General features: G+C 50.0%; 1 protein-coding gene across 1 annotated transcript in view; it reads left to right on the top strand.

Moving 5' to 3' along the window:
- Window positions 1-893: 893 nt before the first annotated feature.
- LOC115933144 (myosin-11-like) overlaps window positions 894-22,584 on the top strand; it is a gene marked incomplete at its 5' end in the record, with an annotated part of 88,318 nt that continues 66,627 nt past the window's right edge. Inside the window, 9 exon segments of the mRNA XM_055364263.2 lie at window positions 894-1,037; window positions 1,040-1,195; window positions 1,662-2,054; window positions 2,057-2,290; window positions 2,293-2,421; window positions 3,320-3,455; window positions 4,299-4,391; window positions 6,587-6,948; window positions 21,430-21,586. Of these exon segments, the coding sequence (XP_055220238.2) occupies window positions 894-1,037; window positions 1,040-1,195; window positions 1,662-2,054; window positions 2,057-2,290; window positions 2,293-2,421; window positions 3,320-3,455; window positions 4,299-4,391; window positions 6,587-6,948; window positions 21,430-21,586 (1,804 nt within the window).

Raw genomic sequence — 22,584 nt, 5'->3', positions numbered from 1 at the left:
ACAGGCTGGTCCAACTCCTGTCTCTTAAAAAAAAAAAAACTACCTGTCTATGTATAGATATGTAGATATATGTCTATTTATGTGTGTGTGTGTGTGTGTGTATCTATATAGATAGATAGGTAGGTAGATAGATAGATAGATAGATAGATAGATAGATATAATGGAGATAAAACTTTAAAATATTACTGCTATGTAATGGATAGGTACATTTACAAATGTATGTATCTAAAAGCATGGTATTTATAAAGGACTAGGCTGGTATATTAGGTTGTTTTTGGATTGCTATAAAGAAACACCTGAGACTGGGTAATTTATGAAGAAAAGAATGTTTGTTTGTTTGTTTGTTTGTTTGTTTGTTTGTTTGTTTTGAGACAGAGTCTTGCTCTGTCACCCAGGCTGGAGTGTGGGTTGATCTCGGCTCACTGCAATGTCTGCCTCCTGGGTTCAAGTGATTCTCCTGCCTAACCCTCCCAAGTAGCTGGGACTACAGGCCATGCCCGGCAAATTTTTTGTATTTTTAGTAGAGACGGGGTTTCGCCGTTAGCCAGGATGGTCTCAGTCTCCTGACCTCGTGATCCGCCCGCCTCGGCCTCCCAAAATGTTCGGATTACAGGTGTGAGCCACCGCACCCGGTTGAAGAAAAGAGGTTTACTTGGCTCACGGTTCTGCAGACCCAGTCTTAGGTGGACAGAGCCAGGGGTTCCAGAGACACCAGCTCATTCCAGGTGTCCTGGGGGTGGATTGGGTGGGGCCTGCCTGGGGGCCGGCCTGGGTCAGTTGGCTGGCCAGAGACAGGGACGCAGCACTGGGCTGGGAGTGCTGCCCGGGCGGGGAGACCTGTCCTCACAGCAAGGCCAGGCTTGCTGGTGCAGGCAGTTGGGCATCTCTGACGGTGGCCCGTGGGCGAATCAGGGCCCCAACACCCTCCCCTCCTCGCAGGGACCCCGGAGAACGGCAGCGAGCCTGAGAGCAGGTCCCCGGACAACAGGACCCAGCTGGCCCCCGCGTGCATGCCAGGGGGACGCTGGTGCCCTGGAGCCCTGGAGCCGACATCTGCTTGCCGCTGGACGCCTCCTGCCACCCCCAGGCCTGCGCCAGTGGCTGCACGTCAGGGCCAGGGCTACCCGGGGCCCCCTATGTGCTATGGAGAGAGTTCCTCTTCTCCGTTCCCACGGGGCCCCCCGCGCAGTGCTCGGTGTGTGGCCCTGACCTGGGTCTGTTCCCTGCATCACCTCAAGCCACCTTCCTGTCTGCTGCCCAAGGTCTGGGTCTGCTCACCAGACACACCCAGCCTGCAGGCCCCTCCCACGTCCTTGCCACCTCTGACCTCCGACCTCCAACCTCCGACCTCTGCAGTGCCCTTGCCCCTCTCCCAGTGGGAGAAGCTCTCGCCTGGGCCCTTGGCACGAGCTGTGCCTCCTCTTCCTCTCTCCCAGCACAGCCGCTCCTTCCTGTCTGCCAGGTCTTGGCCTGTGTCCTCTCCCCGTGTGTCCCCCTGTCTGCAACTGTCCTGCCTGTCCTTGTCAGGAGCACTGTGGGGAGGCTCCCTGAGGTGTGGCTGACGAAGCGGGGAGCCCTGCGTGTCCACCCTCATCCATCGTGCAGGGGTCCACGGGCCATGACCGTGAGGACGTGATGCAGCCCTGCCTCCCTCTCCACAGGTCACCCTCCACGGCCAGGATGTCCTCATGCTCCCTGGTGACCTCGTTGGCTTGCAGCACGACGCTGGCCCTGGCGCCCTCCTGCACTGCTCGCCGGCTCCCGGCCACCCTGGTCCCCAGGCCCCGTACCTCTCCGCCAACGCCTCGTCATGGCTGCCCCACTTGCCAGCCCAGCTGGAGGGCACTTGGGCCTGCCCTGCCTGTGCCCTGCGGCTGCTTGCAGCCACGGAACAGCTCACCGTGCTGCTGGGCCTGAGGCCCAACCCTGGGCTGCGGCTGCCTGGGCGCTATGAGGTCCGGGCAGAGGTGGGCAATGGCGTGTCCAGGCACAACCTGTCCTGCAGCTTTGACGTGGTCTCCCCAGTGGCTGGGCTGCGGGTCATCTACCCTGCCCCCCCCGCGACGGCCGCCTCTACGTGCCCACCGACGGCTCAGCCTTGGTGCTGCAGGTGGACTCTGGTGCCAACACCACGGCCACGGCTCGCTGGCCTGGGGGCAGTGTCAGCGCCCACTTTGAGAATGCCTGCCCTGCCCTGGTGGCCACCTTCGTGCCCGGCTGCCCCTGGGAGACCAATGATACCCTGTTCTCAGCGGTAGCACTGCCGTGGCTCAGTGAGGGGGAGCACGTGATATGGACGTTGTGGGGGAAAACAGCGCCAGCCGGGCCAACCTCAGCCTGCGGGTGACGGCGGAGGAGCCCATCTGTGGCCTCCGCGCCACGCCCAGCCCCGAGGCCCGTGTACTGCAGGGAGTCCTAGTGGTGAGTATGGCCGAGGCTCCACCACCAGCCTCCAGGCAGGTGCCTGCAGACAGGGTGCTCACACAGGGCGTGAGGCCTGGCTTCGCAGTGAGGGCAGCAGCCCAGTTACTGGGGACGTCGGCCCCGGGCAGGTCCTGCTGGTTGGCTCCTCAGGCTGCCTGGTGGGCTTTAAATTCCTGGAAAGTCACGGCTCTGACAGCGGCTCCGCTAACTCATTCCACTGTCTCATTTCACGAGATGAATTTAAAACTCCGCTCCCTGACCTCACACGAGCCCCTGTGAGTCTCTCGCCCTCTGCTGTGTTCTCGCCTGGCTAAAGCGAGTGGCTTTTGAGGTGGAGTCTGAACCCCTGACGGGAAACTGCGGGCTGCCCGCGGTGCCACCATGCTGGGTACATGGGGGGACAGGGCTGTCTCCGTCTTGCGGGTACCTGCCCCTTCACCAGGGGCCTTGGGAGGGGCCATCAGAAATGGCGTGACCTGTGCAGCCTGTCCTGGGTTCCGTAAGCCAGTATAGGTGCTGTCCCTGTGAGGCCCGTGTGCCTCCCCTCACTGCTCCGAGCTCTCTGGCTGAGGAGCTGGGGCAGGAGCCCCGGGAGGGTCTGAGAAGACTCAGAGGGAGGTGGACTCTTTGTAGCTGGTTCTAGGTTTGCTTTACAGATGGGGAAACTGAGGCACAGAGAGGTTGAGGCATTAGTAGTACTACATGGCTGGCTGGAGAGCCGGACAGTCAGTGTCCCATCCCGGGCTTGGCTCCCATGGCATGCAGAGCCCCGGGCACCTCCTCTCCTCTGTGCCCCGCGTGGGACTCTCCAGCCTGACGGGAGGTGTGTCCAGGAGGCGACAGGCTAAGGGCAGAGTCCCCCACAGAGCCCAGGCTGACACCAGTCCCCCCGCAGAGGTACAGCCCCGTGGTGGAGGCCGGCTCGGACATGGTCTTCCGGTGGACCATCAACGACAAGCAGTCCCTGACCTTCCAGAACGTGGTCTTCAACGTCATTTATCAGAGCGCGGCGGTCTTCAAGCTCTCAGTAGGTGGGCGGGGGTGGGGAGGGGAGGGGATGGGATGGGGCGCGGCGGGGCGGGGCGGGGGCGGGCTCCACCTTCACCTCTGCCTTCTGCTCTGCTTCATGCTGCCCGAGGACGCTGCCATGGCTGTGGGTGCGTGGAGGGAGGGACGCCTCGGGAAGCTAAGGCAGGAGAATCGCTTGAACCCAGAGGCAGAGGTTGCAGTGAGCCAAGATTGCACCACTGCACTCCAGCGTAGGCAACAGAGCAAGACTCCATCTCAAACAACAACAACAAAAATCATTTTGAACAAATGCACTTAAATATATTTGTCTTTCAACCCTTTTTGGGGTTTTAGGGTGATGGATATATAATTATTTTTCTTATTGGTACTCACACTGTCTCGTATTTGACCAGATAGAACCCTAGTATAATATTTTGGTATGCAGTTTTCTAGATTTTTAGAAATGTACACACAAACATATAAAATGAAGACAAATACTTTATGACAAATATTTTAATCAGCTTTATTGAGGTATAATCTATATAAAGTAAAACTCAGCGATTTAAAACAAATTCACGTTTTTTTAAGTGTACAGCTTGAGTTTTTTCAACTTAAAAAATTTATTTCTTAATTGACAAATAATCATACATGTTCATGGAGTCCATAATGATTTTTTTAGTTGTTTGGTTGGTTGGTTTTGAGACAGGGTCTCGCTCTGTGGCCCAGGCTAGAGTGCAGTGGCATGATTACAGCTCACTGCAGCCTTGACCTCCTGGGCTCTAGCCGTCTTCCCGTCTTAGCCTCCTGAGTAGCTGGAACCATAGGCATGCACCACCGTGCCAGGCTAATTTTTAATTTTTTTACAGAGACAGTGGCTTCTTATGTTGCCCCGGTTGGTCTTAAACTCCTGGCCTCAAGGGATCCTCCTGTCTCAGCTTCCCACAGTGCTGGGATTACAGGTGTGAGCCACTGAGTCCAGCTGTTAGTAATGTTTTGATATTAATACATATAATGTGTGGGGACATAAGATCAGGATAATTAGCATATCCATCATCTCAAGCATTTACCATTACTTTTATTTTGCTACTTCTTATATAATGACATTTATCATTTCTTTGTGTTGGGAGCATTCAATGTTGTTCTTCTAGCTCTTGGAAACGATGTAATATTTTATTGTTCACTTTAGTCATCCTATAGTGGATAGAACATTCTTAATGAGTTTTGACAAATGTATACAGTCTTGTAAGCACCACCATGACCACAGGGAATACTTTTATCACCCCGAAAGGTGGTGCCTCTTACCTCTTATGTACCTCTTCTGTGCCTCTTACTAATCCATTCCTTTCCTTGCCACTGGCAACTCTTTTTTTCAATTTTTTTGAGACAGAGTCTCACTCTGTCACTCAGGCTGGAGTGCAATGGTGCAGTCTCGGCTCACTGCAGCCTCTGCCTCCCGGGTTCAAGTGATTCTCCTGCGTCAGCTTTTTGAGTAACTGGGATTACAGGTGTGCATCAGCATGCCCGACTAATTTTTGTATTTTTAGTAGAGATGGGGTTTTACCACATTGGGCAGGCTGGTTTCAAACTCCTGACCTCAAGTGATCCCCCTGCCTTGGCCTCCCAAAGTGCTGGGATTACAGGTGTGAGCCACCGTGCATGGCCTCCTCTGGCAACTCTTGATTGCCTGTCACCATAGATATGCCTTTTCTATTTTGCCATTACTTTTTTTTTTTTCAAGACAGAGTCTCGCTCTGTCGCCGAGGCTGGAGTGCAGTGGCGCTATCTCAGCTCACTGCAACCTCCGCCTCCTGGGTTCAAGCAATCCTCTTGCCTCAGCCTCCTGAGTAGCTGGGACTACAGGTGTGTTAATATTTGTATTTTTAGTAGAGACGGGGGTTTCCCCATGTTGCCCAGGCTGGTCTTGAACTCCTGACCTCAGGTGATCCACTCACCTCAGCCTCCCAAGGTGCTGAGATTACAGGTGTGAGCCACCGCGCCCGGCCGCCATTACTTTCAATCTCAATAACCACACTTACTTTTGCACCAGCCTAATAGTTTTTTGTATTGAAGGAATAATAGAGCATGTGGCCTTTCTGGTTTGTTTCACTGAGCATGATGCTTTTGAGACTCATTTATTTTATTGCATAATTTTTTTCCTTTTCCTGAGTTTCCAGTTATATACATTGGGTTGTTTGTTTGTTTGTTTGTTTTTAAGGCAGAGTCTCACTCTGTCACCCAGGCTGGAGTGTGGTGGCTTGATCTTGGCTCACTGCAATCTTGACCTCTCAGGCTCAGGTGATTCTCCCACCTCAGCCTCCGAAGTAGCTGAGACTACAGGTGTGCGCTACCATGCCTGGCTAATTTTTTGTATTTTTTGTAGAGACAAGGTTTTGCCATGTTGCTTAGGCTGGTCTCCAACTCCTGGGCTCAAGGAATCTGGGTAATTCTATGTTTAATCGTATGAGGACTCTTATTTTGTAGCGCACAGTTAGACTTGACCATCTTCCCATATTAGCATGTGTAGACTTACTTCCGGCTTCTTTTTTTTTTTTTTTTTTTTTTTTTTTGAGATGGAGTCTGGCTCTGTCACCCAGGCTGGAGTGCAGTGGCACTATCTTGGCTCACTGCAACCTCTGCCTCCCGGGTTTGAGCACTTCTGCCTGAGCCTCCCAAGTGGCTGGGATTACGGGTGCACACCACCACACCTGGCTAATTTTTGTATTTTCAATAGAGACGGGGTTTCACCATGTTGGCCAGGCTGGTCTTGAACTCCTGGCCTCAAGTGATTCGCCCACCTCGGCCTCCCACAGTGTTGGGTTTACAGGTGTGAGCCACCTTGTCCAGCCCTACTTCCTGCCTCCTGAGCACTGGGTAGAATTTCACAGTGTGGAAATAGCATGGCTTATGTATCCAGCTCTATGTTGGTGGACATTTGGGTTGTCTGACTTTTGGTATTTTAGGCGATGACACACATCCCTTTCTGAAGGGCCTTTGGGTGGTCTCTGTTCTTTGACCACATACACAATACTGCAGGTCTTTGTACTTGGTGGGATGTCTCTGCAGACCGAGTTCCTAGACAGGGCAAGGTGAGTGGTCGGTCTGTCTTCCGGGCTTGGTTGTGGTCTGATTCTGACCCTGTTACCTTATTCCACAGGGGACCAACAAGGCACCATGGCGCAGAAGGGCCAACTCAGTGACGATGAGAAGTTCCTCTTTGTGGACAAAAACTTCATCAACAGCCCAGTGGCCCAGGCTGACTGGGCCGCCAAGAGGCTCGTCTGGGTCGCCTCGGAGAAGCAGGGCTTCGAGGCAGCCAGCATTAAGGAGGAGAAGGGGGATGAGGTGGTTGTGGAGCTGGTGGAGAATGGCAAGAAGGTCACGGTTGGGAAAGATGACATCCAGAAGATGAACCCACCCAAGTTCTCCAAGGTGGAGGACATGGCGGAGCTGACATGCCTCAACGAAGCCTCCGTGCTACACAACCTGAGGGAGCGGTACTTCTCAGGGCTAATATATGTGAGTATTGCAGGCAGCCAGGTACCTGCCCCTGGCCTCATAAGGAAAGTAGGCATTAGAAATGTGTTGGGAGGGCTGGGCACAGTGGCTCATGCCTATACTCCCAGCACTTTGGGAGGCCGAGGTGGGCGGATCACCTGAGGTCAGAAGTTCGAGACCACGCTGGCCAACATGGTGAAATGCCGTCTCTACTAAAAATACAAAAAGTAGCCAAGGGTGGTGGTGCGCATCTGTAATCCCAGCTACTGGGGAGGCTGGGGCAGAGGAATTGCTTGAATCCAGGAGGTGGAGGTGCAGTGAGCCAAGACTGTACCACTGCACTCCAGCCTGGGTAACAGAATAAGACTCTGTCTCAAGAAAAAAAAAGGAAATGGGAGGCTGAAGGTTTGATTGAGGGAGATTGCAAGATGAGGTGGAATCATTCCAAGGTGGGTTCACATCTCAGCCCTTGAAGAGGTTATTTACCCTCTCGAAGCCTCGGTTTTCCTATCCGTAAAATGGGAATAATCACCCTCATTACAGACAGGAGGTGTGACAATCCCATGTCATCACATGTGCCAAGTGCCAAGATGTATGATAAACTCTCAACAGATTTCATTGGCATCATTCTCTGTCCTTCCTTCCTCTTGAAAGTAAAGAAGAGCTCATAACCACTTTGGAAAGGCTGGTTTGTCTTGGCAGCCAGGTGGGTAGGAGACATGAGGATGTGGCTAGGTTTTAGGGAGGCCTTCCTTGTCACAGAGGGGAATGTTCAGGTTGGTCGTAGGACTATTTTAGGTAGACTTGCAGAACAGAGTGGACTAGAGATGGCACAATATCGTAGCCACTGGCCACTCGTGGCTAACTAAATTTAGATTTAAATTAATTAAAAGAAACATTAGACCAGGTTTGGCGACTCAAGCCTGTAATCCCAGCACGCTGGGAGGCCAAGGCGGGTAGATCACTTGAGGTCAGGAGTTTGAGACCAGCCTGGCCAACATGATGAAACCCTGTCTCTACTAAAAATGCCAAAATTAGCCGGGCATGGTAGTGCACATCTGTAATCCCAGCTACTTGAGAGGCTGAGGCAGGAGAATTGCTTGAACCCGGGAGGCAGAGGTTGCAGTGAGCCGAGATGGTGCCATTGCACTCCAGCCTGGGCAATAAGAGCGAAACTCCATCTCAAACAAACAAACAAACAAAAAAAAGAAACATTAAAAAATTTATTGGCTAGGTGCGTGGGCTCACACCTGTAATCCCAGCACTTTGGGAGGCCAAGGTGGGTGGATCACCTGAGGTCAGGAGTTCTAGACCAGCCTAGCCAACATGGTAAAACCCCGTCTCTACTAAAAATACAAAAACTAGCTGGGCATGGTGGTGTGCGCCTGTAATCCCAGCTACTTGGGAGGCCGAGGCAGGAGAATCGCTTGAACCCGGGAGATGGAGGTTGCAGTGAGCCAAGATCGCGTTATTGTACTCCAGCCTGGGCAATAAGAGCAAAACTTCATCTCTAAATAAATACATAAGTAAAAGAAAATAAAAAATAACAAATTTATTTCTTTTGTTGTATTGGCCCTAGGTCAAGTAGTCAATAGCCACCTGTGGCTAGTGGCTGGTGTACTGGGTAGCGTAAGTGCAGAATGTTCCCATTATCATAGAAAGTTCTGTTGGACTGCTTGGACTAGATGATTGGGGCTTGGAGTGTGATGTTGTGGGGCACGGGTCGCCAGACTGATGCGCAGAGGTCACCCAACCCGGCCTATGTCTATCTCTTCTCTCTGAAAGGCCTTGCTCAACCTTGAGCAGGTTACCTCATGCCTCTGAAGCTTTGTTTCCTTTTCTGTAAAATGGATGCAAGAATAGTGCCAGCCTCTTGGGAGCTGGGCATAGTGGCTCATGCCTGTAATCCCAGCACTTTGAGAAACTGAGGCAGGTGGCTCACTTGAGCCCAGGAGTTTGAGACCAGCCTGGGCAACACAAAGAGACCCCATCTCTGCAAAAATAAATTAGCCAGGTGCAGTGGTGCGTACTCGTAATCCCAGCTACTCAGGGAGGCTGAGGCAGGAGGATCACTTGAGCCCAGGAGTTCAAGGCTGCAGTGAGCTATGATTGTGCCACTGCACTCTAGCCTGGGTGACAGAGCAAGACCTTGTCTGTTTCAAAAAAAGAAAAAAAAAAAAAAATAGTACCAGCTTCATGGAGTGGGTTACTCTAAATAGAAAGCACTTATTACACTTCCTGCTACATGTTAAGTGCAGGCACTGAAAATGTTAAGTGTTACTAGATTGGTTTTTGCTGTGGTCATGATCACTTTTGATTTTACTAGTAAGATGTTCTTCTTCCATCACTTGGCATCCTTCTGTCCCTTTGGTCCTGGTCTGTACATTTTGCCAAATGAAAATTACAAAAAGCCCCTTGTCATCTCTAAAAATGTCCTGCACATTCTTTTCCTAATTAGGAAACTAAGACACGTTCACTATGGAACACTTGAAGAGTTCAGAAAGCATAGTGAACACAAAACAGAAAAATTAGTCCTTAACCAGAGATGCGGTGCATTCTTTGTCTCTTTGTGATCATGGTATCTGTTTACATATTTAAAAGCCTATTGGGCACACAGTTTAGTGTCTTGCTCTTTTTTCCATTTGGAAATGCTCAGTGTTGACTTGTGTAATATATCTCAGGAAGCCCCAAAGATACCCCTCGTAAGGGGTAGTATAGAATCTGTCATGGGGATAGGCCGTTTTTCCACTGTCCTTATAGATATTTCAGAAGGAGTTAGAGTGGCTTTTTAAAGAGCCAAATGGTAAGAGTGAGCAACTGAGCAACTCATAACTTTCTTTTTTTTTTTTTGAGATGGGGGCTTACTCTGTCTTTGAGGCTGGAGTGCAGTGGTTCCATCGTAGCTCAATACAGCTTCCAAGTCCTGGATTCAAGCGATCCTCTCACCTCAGCTTCCTGAGTAGCTGTGGACCACAGGCCTGCACCACCACACCCGGCTAATTAAAAAAAAAAAACTTCTGTAGAGACTGGGATCTCACTATATTGCCCAGGCTGGTCTCAAACTCCTGGCCTCAAGCCATCTCCTGCCTTGACTTCTCACAGCGCTGGGATTACAGGTGTGAGCCACTGTGCCTGGCCATAACTGTTAAATATGTCCTCCAATCCAAGTGCTGCACCTTGACACATTGTATTTTATTTAACACAGCATCCCCTGAGTTAAAAATGTTTGCCCCTTTTAGGGAAGGAAGCTGAGGTGCAGTGTTGCAAAATGTATCTTTACTTTCTTAAGTAGGGGAAGTCTCTTGTCTGTGGCACTGTTTGTATGGAAAAAGTATTGATCTGGGGCTGTTTGTATGGTGGACATTTTCTTTTTCTTTCTTTTTTTTTTTTTTTTTGAGATGGAATTTCACTTTTGTTGCTCAGGCTGGAGTGAAGTGGAGCAATCTTGGCTCATTGCAACCTCCACCTCCCGGGTTGAAGTGATTCTCCTGCTTCAGCCTCCCGAGTAGCTGGGATTGCAGGGATGTGCCATCATGCCTGGCTGATTTTTGTATTTTTAGTAGAGACGGGTTTCACCATGTTGGCTAGGCTGGTCTCCAACTCCTGACCTCAGGTGATCCACTTGCCTCGGCCTCCCAAAGTGCTGGGATCACATGCCTGAACCACCACGCCCAGCCAGTATGTTGGATATTTCTAAAGAGGCCCGTCTGTAGGGAGCTAGAGGGAAAATTGGACTCTTTGGGGCCCAGGTCTTCCATCTAAGATGTATCGTCACCATCTAGGGAGTTTCAGGACAGGCCTGTGTATTCATCTCACCTGCTGTCCTCAAATAGAAATCAGAAAAAAAAGGGCGTATGAAGGTCCTGAGACCCAAAATATCTTCTGACAGCAGATTAAAAATAAATGAATCAAAGCTTCAAATTCCTGCTGTGCTTCTCTGGACAGATTAGATTAAAATCCTTTCAGCCTTGTGATGATGGCCCCGCTCTTCTCTTGTTCCTTTCTGGTCAGTTTAATTGCTTAATAGAAACCGTTGTCCATGACGGAGAAGATAAAGAAGGAAAGGGGTTGGGGTGGGGGAGCACAGTAACTTACTCTCCCAGCCCATAATAGCAGCATGCATGACTCTTGTTAATAGGCGGGTAGTGAGGTGATGCCAGGTCCGTGGTCTGGCATGCATGACTTTGCCCTCTGTGATGAAGATAAACTTTCTCCTCCGTTCTGCAAGGCTCGCCTCAAACGATGCGCCCTTGAGAAGGTTCTGGCAGACCTCCTGTGCTCTTGGATCTAGAAGAGTCTATAGAAGCCAGAGGGGCTTTTCTCCTTATCTTAGAGATGCAGGTTCTGGGCTCAGCAATGTCCAGCAGTCTGCCTAAACTGCTGAAGACCGTTTGTGGCATACCTGGCGGGGAGCATGGCTTTGATGCCTGGTCCTAAGGGTCCCTTGGTCTCCTGAATGCTGTCTTTTGGCTGAGTTCGTCTGCCTCGAGTTAGTTCCTTCCTTCCTTCCTTCCTTCCTTCCTTCCTTCCTTCCTTCCTCCCTCCCTCCCCCCTCCCTCCCTCCCTCCCTCCCTCCCTCCCTCTCTCTTTCTTTCTTTCTCTGTCTTTCTGTCTTCTTTTTTCTTTTTCTTTCTTTTGAGATGGGGTCTTACTCTGTTGCCCAGGCTGGAGTACAGTGGTATGATCTCAGCTCACTGCAACCTCTGCCTCCTGGAACTCAAGGGATCCTATCTCAGTCTCCTTAGTAGCTGGGACTACAGGCACGTAGCACCATGCCCGGCTAATTTTTTTGTGTTTTTGGTAGAGGTGGGGTCACACCGTATTGCCCAAACAGATCTCGAACTCCTGAGCTCAAGCAATCCACACCCCTTCGGCCTCCCAAAGTGTTAGGATTACAGGCATGATATTGTGCCACTGCACTCCAGCCTGGGTGACAGAGTGAGACTACATCTCAAAAAAAAAAAAAAAAAAAAGATGAGGATGCTGAAGCTCAGATGTGCTTAGTCCCATCACTGGAAAGTGGGCAGAGCTGGGATTCAGACAAGGTCTGTGTGAGTCCAGGGCCAGGGTGACTACCTATGATTAGTAGCAAAGGGCTCTTGGGGTAATAGGCTTAGAGCAGAAGGTGATGGTCGTGGGCTGGAGCAGGAGGGGACAGTGCCAGAGGCCTTGTTAGCTTTGAGGTAGACAAGCTTTAAGTGCAGAGCAAGAAGGAATTGAACCTTTTATTATGATTCCTTGGGCACCTAACTAGGTGCTAGACTAATGATTACAACCTGCTAACACAGAGGAGTGATTTTTGTTTTTAAATTGAGTTAACTTAATATATCAAAAAAAGAAATCTGTTTCTGGCATTGCTCGAAAAAGCAGAGGACCTGACACTGCAGAATGCAGAGTGCGAGTAGCAGTCCCTGTGAGATGGGCTTTATGCTCTCTGCTTTTCTACAGACCCCACCACTCCCTGTCGTCTCCCAGACCCTGGTAGCCATTGACCGTGGCACCTCTTTTTTTCGCTCACACACGCCCTGCTTCACTCATGCCTTACCTGCTTTGTCTCTGTAGACAGTGGGACCCTCCACCCTATACCAAACCTCTGGGGTTGGGAAAATCATGATCCAGAGTCAAGGTGGATGGGCCCCCCTGCTCATTGGAACTCCAAGCCCAAGTCCCCGACCCGTGAACCCCAAAGGACATTTTTCCAGTTCTGGTTCTGCTTCTGGAATGCCCAGGGGGTCAGGAGAAGCCCTCCTTCCAAACTTTAGCAGGTGACAATTTTTCTACCTTAGAGACCTGGCCCAGCAATCTTAGCCTACTCTGGAAGCAGTGTCCACCCAGGGACACAAGGAACAAGCAGATTGTGAACAGAGGCCTCCTGGGTGCCAGCCACTGCACTGGTCCCTAGAGGGTAGAAAGACACTATAACTGGAAGCTGCCCTTTGTCAAGCCCCAGGAATTAGCCCTTCTGATGTTTTTTTTTTTTTAGATGGAGTCTCGCTCTGTCACCCAGGCTGGAGAGCAGTGGTGTGATCTTGGCTCACTGCAAACTCCATTTCCTGAGTTCAAGCGATTCTCCTGCCTCAGCCTCCCAGTAGCTGAGATTACAAGCACATGCCACCATGCCCAGCTAATTTTTGTATTTTTAGTAGAGAAGTGGTTTCACCGTGTTGGCCAGGTTGGTCTTGAACTCCTGAACTCAGATGATCCTCCCACCTCTGCCTCCCAACATGCTGGGATTACAGGCATGAGCCACTGCACCCAGCCTTCTGATCTTTCAAGTCATTATTGCTTCAAAGAACCTCCTCCAGTAATACAAGGATAATCTATGCAAAGACCTCAGGAGAATATTTAAAAATAAGTATGTATCACAAAAAGCAGCCCTCTTCCCTGGAGGCAAACATGATTCACAGGTTCATGTATATATACACACAAACACACACACACACACACACACACATACCAAACATAAGAAAAAGTCACTCCTTGTATGTTTTGCAGTATGATTTTTTTCCACTTAACCCTACCTTATAGTTTTTTCTGTCTGTTCATAACTATCTAGTCAGACTTAAAATATGTTTTTGAATAGGTAAGACATGCAAATATGAAATAAAATAGTGTATAAGGGAATATAGAACTTCCCCCTTTGTTCCTATTTCTCGCCCTTCCAGTTCCCCTTCTTAGAGACACTGTGGTTGCTGGTTACGTATGTAGCCCTCCAGTCGTGTTATTTATTTATTTATATTATTTTTCGAGATGGAGTCTCACTCTGTCACCCAGACTGGAGTGCAGTGGCATGATCTTGGCTCACTGCAACAGCTCCCCCCTCCCAGGTTCAAGCAATTCTCTTCCCTCAGCCTCCCAAGTAGCTGAGACTACAGGCGTGCACCACCACACCAAGCTAATTTTTGTATTTTTAGTAGAGAGGGGGTTTTGCCATGTTGGCCAGGCTGGTCTCGATCTCCTGACCTCAGGTGATCCACCTGCCTCGGCCTGCCAAAGTGCTGGGATTACAGGCTTAAGCCACTGTGCCCAGCCTATTGCTTTTTTTGTGATAAAGTCTCACTCTGTCACCCAGTCTGGAGTGCAATGGTGCGATCTCGGCTCCTGCAACCTATGCCTTCTGGATTCAAGCGATCATCCTGCCCCAGCCTCCTGAGTAGCTGGGATTACAGGTGTGCATCACCACACCCAGCTGATTTTTGTATTTTTTGTAAAGATGGGTTTTTGCCATGTTAGCCAGGCTGGTCTTGAACTCCTGACCTCAAGTGATCCACCCACCTCAGCCTCCCAAAGTGCTACAATTACAGGTGTGAGCTGCTCCATCCAGCCTCCAGTGATGTTTTATACACATGCAGCCACATAGAGAGCCTCTCCTGCACCCCTCCAAAATGGCAGCACAGGCCCCAGCTGTTGTGTGTCTCAATCTTTGCATCTAACTGTGTATTTTAGCCATTCATCCATGGTAGTAGAGACAGGGCCACTGCACAGTCTTCTGCTATAGGGATGAACCATAATGATTAAACCTGTCTGCTATTGACAGGTATTTAGGTTGTTTCTAGTCTTTTTGCTCTTAAAAGCAAGGCTGCAGCAAAAGCACGTGCTTGGTGGACCACGTCTGTCTCTAGGTTGGGTATTTAGAAAGCCGTGATATTGCACTGCAGCTTCATAAAGAAGCCGTGATTATCCATCGCTTTACTGAGGAAACTCAGGGGTAGGTCTGTATGCACAAGTCAGGCAGGTGATAAGGCAAAGCCAACACTCTGCCCAGGCCTGTGTGTCTTTTTTTTTTTTTTTTTTTTTTTTTTTTGAGACCAAGTCTCGCTCTATCACCCAGGCTGGAGTGGAGTGGCACAGTCTCAGCTCACTGCAACCTCTGCCACCTGAGTTCAAGCAGTTCTCCTCCCTCAGCTTCCCGAGTAGCTGGGACTACAGGCACGCGCCACCACACCTTGCTAATTTTTGTATTTTTAGTAGAGATGAGGTTTCACTGTGTTGGCCGGGCTGGTCTCGAACTCTTGACCTCAGGTGATCCACCCACCTTGGCCTCCCAAAGTGCCGGGATTACAGGTGTGAGCCACTGCACCTGGCTATCCCTGTGTGTCTGAAAGCCAGTGTTCCTTCCACTTCCCTCCCTTCCCTCCCTGTTCCTCATTTCTGCTGCAGGCCCTGGGAGCACCCCCTGCTCAGGGCTCTGTGGCTGACCATATAAAGCGTCAGAGAAAAACTGGAGCTGCTTCCTAATACGGTCACAAGAGGGAAATCCTGGGCCTGCAGCTGGGACTTGCTGGTGGCACAGGGCCCATGAGATGCCGGCTGGGACACAGGAGGCTGGGATGTTGAAACCTCTGAATTTAACCAGCTGGAGAGGGGCTCATGGGGCCAGAGAGGCAGAAACACAGCCAACTATGTGAAGGAGAAGTGGCTGAATGATGTGGGAGGAAGAGCCAGATGCTGAAGCCCCACGGCCCTGCCGTGAGATGTGCAGCTGCCTGCACCAGTCTTACCTTTGCTCCATCGTCATACCCTGGCTTGCTTAGAAAGCTTTTACAGAACTCAGCAGAGATTCAGATCTACCTGGAAGTATGGATTAAATGCTTGTTGTGTGCATGGCACTGGGAGAGATGTCCCAAACAGAGAGGATGAAAGTCATATTCCTCTTTCAGAAGCTGGTGATGGAGTTGAAAAGGCAGTGTGGTCCTTCTTTTTAAAAATTCATTTTATTCTTTTTTTTTTTTTTTTCTTTGAGACAGTCTCACTTTGTCACCCAGGCTGGAGTGTGGTGGCATGATCTCGGCTCACATAACCTCTGCCTCCTTGGTTCAGGTGACTCTCCTGCCTCAGCCTCCTGAGTAGCTGGGATTACAGGCAACGCACCACCACACCCAGCTAATTTTTGTGTTTTTAGTAAAGATGGGGTTTTGCCATGTTAGCCAGGCTGTTCTCAAACTCCTGACCTCAAGTGATCTGACCTCCTCGATTTCCCAAAGTGCTGGCATTAAAGGTGTGAGCCACCATGCCCGGCCTCTTCCTTCTTTTTAAAAATTCCTTTTATTATTTTCTTTTCTCTATCTCTCTTTCTTCCTTTCTTTCTTACTTTCCTTCCTTCCTTCCTTCTTTTTTTTTTTTTTTAAGAGTCTCACTCTGTTGCCCAGGCTGGAGTGCAGCACCATGATCTCAGCTCACTATAACTTCCACCTCCTGGGTTCAAGTGATTCTCCTACCTCGGCCTCCCGACTAGCTGGGATTACAGGCGCCTGCCATCATGCCTGGCTAATTTTTGTATTTTTAGTAGAGACGGGGTTTTGCCATGTTGGCCAGGCTGGTCTCGAACTCCTGACCTCAAGTGATCTGACCTCCTTGGCCACCCGAAGTGCTGGGATTACAGCTGACTGAGTGTCTACCCTGTCCCTGGCACTGTGTGGGGTGCAGGAGATACAGTAGTGTGTGGGTCACAGTCCAGGAGGTAACATTTAGGCAGAGTTCTAAAAGATGAGAGGGAACCAGCTGTGGGAAGATGAGGGGAAAAGTGTTCCAAGTGGAGAGAACAGCATATTGAAGGCTCTAAGGTGGCAAGACTTTCCCTCTCGTGAAATGAAGGGAGCATAGTAAGAGTCACTAAATAACATTGATTGAGCACCTACTACATACCAGCCGCCATGCTAAATGCTTTTCGAGCATTATCTCGCAGCACATCTATGAAGGGCTTGTTCGTATGCCTCCCTGTTTTGTAGATGAGGATAAGTGAGACTCAGAGAGGTTAAGGGACTTGCCCAGGGTCACACAGCAAAGAAGTAGTAGAGTGAAGGTTCAAATTCAAGTACCCCATACCCAGTTCTGAGCCCTTAGCTACTGCCCTTTACTGCCTCCAAGTCAAGGGCTTGAGTGAGGACAGGTTGGGCTGTAAATGATACCTACATTCAAAAGGGGCGTGGCAGTGGACATAGCCCCAGAGGAGCTGGAGATGGAGTCGAGGCCTGAAGGAGGGTGGGGCTTGATTGACCTTTGTTCAGGTGACCACGGACTGGGCGCTTCTCTTTGGGAGGCTTGTCCTGGGGACAGGGGACACCGATTGAACCGGACATGGCCCCTGGCCTGGCTCAATGCAGTCCACTGAGTACCTACTGCTGCCGTGCAAGGCCCCCAGGTCACGGAGGTGAAGTCAGGCTGTCCCTGCTCTCAGGAAGCTGTATAATTAATTTATTCCCCTGGTTTGCATTTAGCAAGCATTTAGTTAGCACCTATTCTATACCAAGGCCTGTGCTGGGACTGAAGAGGAGAAAGAGGGGGTTCCCCGGCCTCAAGGCACTTGCAGCTGGTGTTTGCTGGATGGGTGGGAGGGTCCTGGGTGATGGAATGGGGAAGAGGGGTGTCCAGGCAGGCAGCCCCCCACTCCCAGTCCCACCACACTGGATGTTGCTCCTGGGCCCTGCTTACCTCTCACCCTTGCTTTGCTTCTCCATTTCGGTCCAGTGGAGCTGCTTATACCAAGCTGCTTATAGTTCACCCCCAGGGACCCCGTGTCCTGTTTTTCTGCCCATGTCCCTGCTTTGTCCTGAGCTGGTTAACACCTTGTTGTCCTTTAAGACTCAGCGCAGGGAATACCTCCCCACCTGGAGGTTTACCTGACCACCCCCAACGTGGGTTAGGGCCTTCCCTTCCTTGTTCCTATCATTCTCTGTTCTTATGACCCGTTTTAATGTACTTGTCTCCCCCTCTGATTTAAGTTTTTTGAGGGCAGGAGCTATCATTGATTTCTTCATCTCCAGCCTCTGACACAGATGTGATATATAGTAGGTGCTCAGTAAATGGTTGATGGCTATTTAGACAGGCATATGTTGACTCATTCATGCTCCTTTTAGGGGATGTGAGAACCTCTGTCTCCATCAATCCTGTTTCTTTCCTTTTTTGTTTTTTTGAGATGGGGTCTCCCTCTGTCACCCAGGCTGGAGTGCAGTGGTACCACCTTGGCTCACTACAACCTCCCTCCACCTCCCAGGTTCAGGCGATTCTCCTGCCTCAGCCTGCCGAGTAGCTGGGACTACAGGCATATGCCACCATGCCCTGCTAATTTTTTGTATTTTTGGTAGAAACAGGGTCTCACTGTGTTGCCTAGGTTGGTCTTGAACTCCTGAGTGTGAGCAATCTGCCCTCCTTGGTCTCCCAAAGTGCTGGGATCATAGGTGTGAACCACTGCGCCCAACAATCCTGTACCTTCAAAGAATATCATTCCTCCGCAGCACCCGCAGACATTACATACCATTGTCCCTGAGCAGACTGAGCCCTGGAAGGACCTTCCCACTCTCTCTTTTTCTTTCTTTTTTTTTTTTTTTTTTTTTTTGAGACAAGGTCTTACCATGTCACCCAGGCTGGAGTGCATGGCACAATCACGGCTTACTGCAACCTCAACTTCCCAGGCTTAAGCAAACCTCCCACCTCAGCCTCCCAAGTGGCTGGGACTACAGGTAAATGCCACCATGCCCAGCTAATTTTTAAATTTCTTATAGAGATGGGGGTCTCACTGTGCTGCCCAAGCTGGTCTCAGACTTCTGGGCTCGAGCAATCTTCCTGCCTTGACCTCCCAAAGTGCTGGGATTACAGTTGTGAGCCACCACACCCAGCCAGACTTTCCCACTCTCTAATTGGCTCCAGCCCTTGACTAAAAGCCCCTTGAGGGCTGGGATCCTGTGTTTTTTTAATGTTCTAATGTAGTCCTAGCACCTTTTGCATGGCATCTGGGACATACAGAATGAATGAATGAATGAATGAATGAATGAATGAATGAACGAACGATCAGTAGTTTCTGTTTCTGTCGGATGGGCCTAGGCTGGATAGCATAATGGACCATGCTCATACCTGGGGGTGGGCCAGGCTGGGCTTGGTGCTGCCAGGATCTTCTTTGGTGACCTCGGTCAAGTCACTTAACCCTCTGTTGCTTGGTTCACCCTAGCTGTAACTGAGAGATGGATCTGTGGTTCTCCCTAAGTCACTTGCAGGGAAGAGGATACGCTTTATGGCCATCAGAGTCTTGGGCAGTACTGATGTTTATCGTTTGGGGAAAGCAGTTCCTGTGAGACGGGTTGGAGCCTGTCTCCTGAACTGTGACCTCAACCATGGGAAAATCTAGTATCCAGTAAGGAAAAATCATGACAATAGTGCCTTATCACGTACAGCATGGCGGGACTTGCCTTGTGCCTTGACTCCTCCGTCCCTGATCTGATTATTTTCAGATGCTCCTATTCACCCAGTAGGAGAGGACTGCTATTTTTTAAATGGTAAAGTGCATATAACATAAAATTTACCATTTTAAACATTTTAAAGAAAACAGTGCCATTAAGTGCATTCACAATGTTGTACAGCTATCAATTTCAAGACAGGGTCTTGCTCTGTCACCCAGGGGCTAGAATGCAATGGTACAATCATAGCTCACTATAACCTTGAGCTCCTGGGATCAAGCAATCCTTCTGACTCAGCCTCCCAAGTAGCCGGGACTACAGGTGATCACCACCATGGCCAGCTATTTTTTTTTTTTTTTTTTGTAGAGAGGGGGTCTGGCTGTTGTTGCCTGAGCTGGTCTCAAACACTTAGCCTGAAGCAATCCTCCCACCTTGGCCTCCCAAAGTGCTGGGATTACAGGCATGAGCCACTACACTTGGCCCCAGAGCATTTTTATAGCCTCAAAAGGAAACCTTATACCCATGAGCAGTTCCTCCTCATTTCCCGCCTCTTTCCAGCCCCTGGGAACCACGAGTCTGTTTTCTGTCTCCATGGCTTTGCCTACTCTAGACACTTCACATAAATGAGATGATAGAGTACGTGACCTTTCGTGCCTGGCTTCTTTCACTAGGCATATTTTCAAGCTTCATCCACATTGGAGAGCTCATGTCAGTGTTTGTCTCTGTTTTGCAGATGGGGAAGGTATTAATGATCAGGAGCAGGCGCTGTGGGGTAAACAGGAGTTCTAGTTCCCAACTTCCCTCCAGCTGTGTAACCTGGTGACAACCTCACCATGCCTCACTTTGCCCTCCTGTCAAACAGGCGGTGGGGAAATCACTGTTACTGAGTAGTTGTGAAGATGCCATGAGGAGATGCCTCTGCCATCTTCTAGAGACTGAGTCACTGGGGTTTGTTCTTAGATATGGACATTGGGAGGTCCCAGAAAGAGATCAGAGGGTAGTGGGAGGAGAGAGAGCTTGGAGGATTATTATTATTTTCCTCCCTCCCTCCTGGACCACAGTTTCGGCAGCTGTGTTTCTATATGACTGCGGATCCCTCTGGACAGCCCCTTTTTAGGGGTGTGTGGCTTTCTATGCCTCCAATGTTCAGTTAACAACATACCCTCTCTGGCTGGGTGCGGTGGCTCCCACCTGTAATCCCAGCACTTTGGGAGGCTGAGACTGGCGCATCGCCTCAGCTCAGGAGTTCGAGACCAGCCTGGGCAATATGGTGAAACCCTGTCTCTACAAAAAACAAAATAAAAATTACCTGGGCATGGTTGTGCACACCTGTGGTACCACCTACTTGGGAGGCTGAGGCGAGAGGATCACTTAAGCCCAGAAACTCAAGGTTGTAGGTGAGCCAAGATCACCCCACTACACTGCAGCCTGGGCGACAGAGCAAGACCCTGTCTTAAAAAAAAAAAAAGTAAACAACATTCTCTTCTGTTCTTGCACTTCAGACTTAACTGCTCCCATCACTGGTTGGGTTTCTTTAATTCTGCACACATATCTGTAAACACTTTCTTTATTAAATGTTCCTGAGTTAATATCTTAAGCACACTGTTCATTTTCTGTGCCACCTGTTAAATGATGAGCATTTAATACGATTGTCAGCATCCAAAAAAGATCCTGCGTAGTGCTTAGTTTGGTGCCCAACCCATAGTAAGTGCTCAATGAACGGTGGCTGTTATTTAAGCCAGTGAGGTCCAGGGAGGTAAAGTGGCAGCTCGGAGGAGTGGAGCTGAGATTTGAACCCAGAGCTCTTCAAAACTCCACAGTTTGGCCAGGTGCAATGGCTCACACCCATAATCCCAGTGCTTTGGGAGGCTGAAATGGGAGAATCGCTTGAGCCCAGGAATTTGAGACCAGCCTGAGCAACACGGTGAAACCCATGTCTCTACAGAAAATATAAACATCAGCCAGGCCTGGTGGCACCCGCCTGTAGTCCTGGCTACTCAGGAGGCTGAGGTAGGAGGATCACCTGAGTCCAGAAAGGTCAAGGTTGCAGTGAGTCATGTTCACACCACTGCACTCCAGCCTAGGTGACAGAGTGAGACCCCATCTCAAAACAAACACAAAACCCCCACAGTTGCAAAATATAGGCACCCTGGAAACCCACTCTCGCCCTTTCTCCTCTTCCCCCATACCTGGAATATCAGTGAGGCCCAGGGTTTCCACTAAGACTCCAAGCTCCAGTTTCCCCATCTCTAACATGAGAATACTGAGTGCTTCTGTGCGATCTGTCTACCCGGGAGGAGGTCTGGAAGTAAGCTGGGTTCTCTGTCTGCAGACATACTCTGGCCTCTTCTGCGTGGTGGTCAACCCCTATAAACACCTGCCCATCTACTAGGAGAAGATCGTCGACATGTACAAGGGCAAGAAGAGGCACGAGATGCCGCCTCACATCCACGCCATCGCAGACACGGCCTACCGGAGCATGCTTCAAGGTGAGTGAACTCAGGGCTGCACGGGGCCAGCTCCAGGGAGCCCCTCCTGTCCTGCTTGTCTGCAGTTCTTGCCAGGAATGTGGAGTTTGGCAGGCGCTGCGAGGGACCAGGAGTTACTGTGGCTGAAAAAGGGAAAAAGCAAAAGGAACATCTGTGTTTGCAGCCTGGGAGGGTGAGGGAGAGCCAAGAGCTTGGGCAAATACGGGCATGGGCCTGCTCCAGCTCCAGCTCCGGGGCTCACTGCCCAAGGGCCCTGTCGGGCCAGCTGTCTGCAAAGGATGGAAAGAGGGTGGGGAACAGGCCTGGGGCTGAGCTATTGTGGTCTGTGTTGACACCTACCTGTCCCTCAACCCCTGTGGGACTGTGGGTAAATATCTTTTCCTCTTCAGCCTCAGTTTCCTCATTTGTCAAAAGGGGTGATAGTCTCTATCTTGTAGCTTCTTGTGAAGATTGTTAATGCTGGTTTTTCCAAACTTAAGACTTGTGCCTATTACTTTCATGTTTATACGTTATTATTTTTACTATCGTTTTATTATTTTTGAGACAGGGTCTTAATTTCTCGCCCAGGCTGAAGTGCAGTGGTGCCATCTCGGCTCCCTGCAACCTCCACCTCCTGGGCTCAAGCAATTCTCCTGCCTCAGCCTCCCAAGTAGCTGGGACTATAGGCGTGGACTGTCATGTCAAGCTAATTTTAAAAAGGTGGTTTTTTTTTGTTTTGTTTTTGTTTTGTTTTGTTTTGTTTTTGGAAGTGACAGGATCTTGCTATACTGGTTGGTCTCTAACTCTTGGCCTCAGGCGATCCTCCCACTTTGGCCTCCCAAAGTTCTGGGATTATAGGCATGAGCCCCTGCACCCAGGCCTTCTCACCTTCTATTTAGAACACTTTGGAGCCCCTGAAATAGCCACCCCCAAGTCAAACAGAGGGACTAGGCAGTTAATGCAAACAAGTGTACCAGGTCAGGCGAAGAGTACAAGAAACTCGAAAACTCACACCCCCT

This window comes from Gorilla gorilla, chromosome 18 (genome assembly GCF_029281585.2).
Source record: "Gorilla gorilla gorilla isolate KB3781 chromosome 18, NHGRI_mGorGor1-v2.1_pri, whole genome shotgun sequence".
Classification (NCBI taxonomy): Eukaryota; Metazoa; Chordata; class Mammalia; order Primates; family Hominidae; genus Gorilla; species Gorilla gorilla.
Note: the sequence above shows the minus strand (reverse complement) of the source record. Positions and strands in the feature narration are given on the sequence as shown.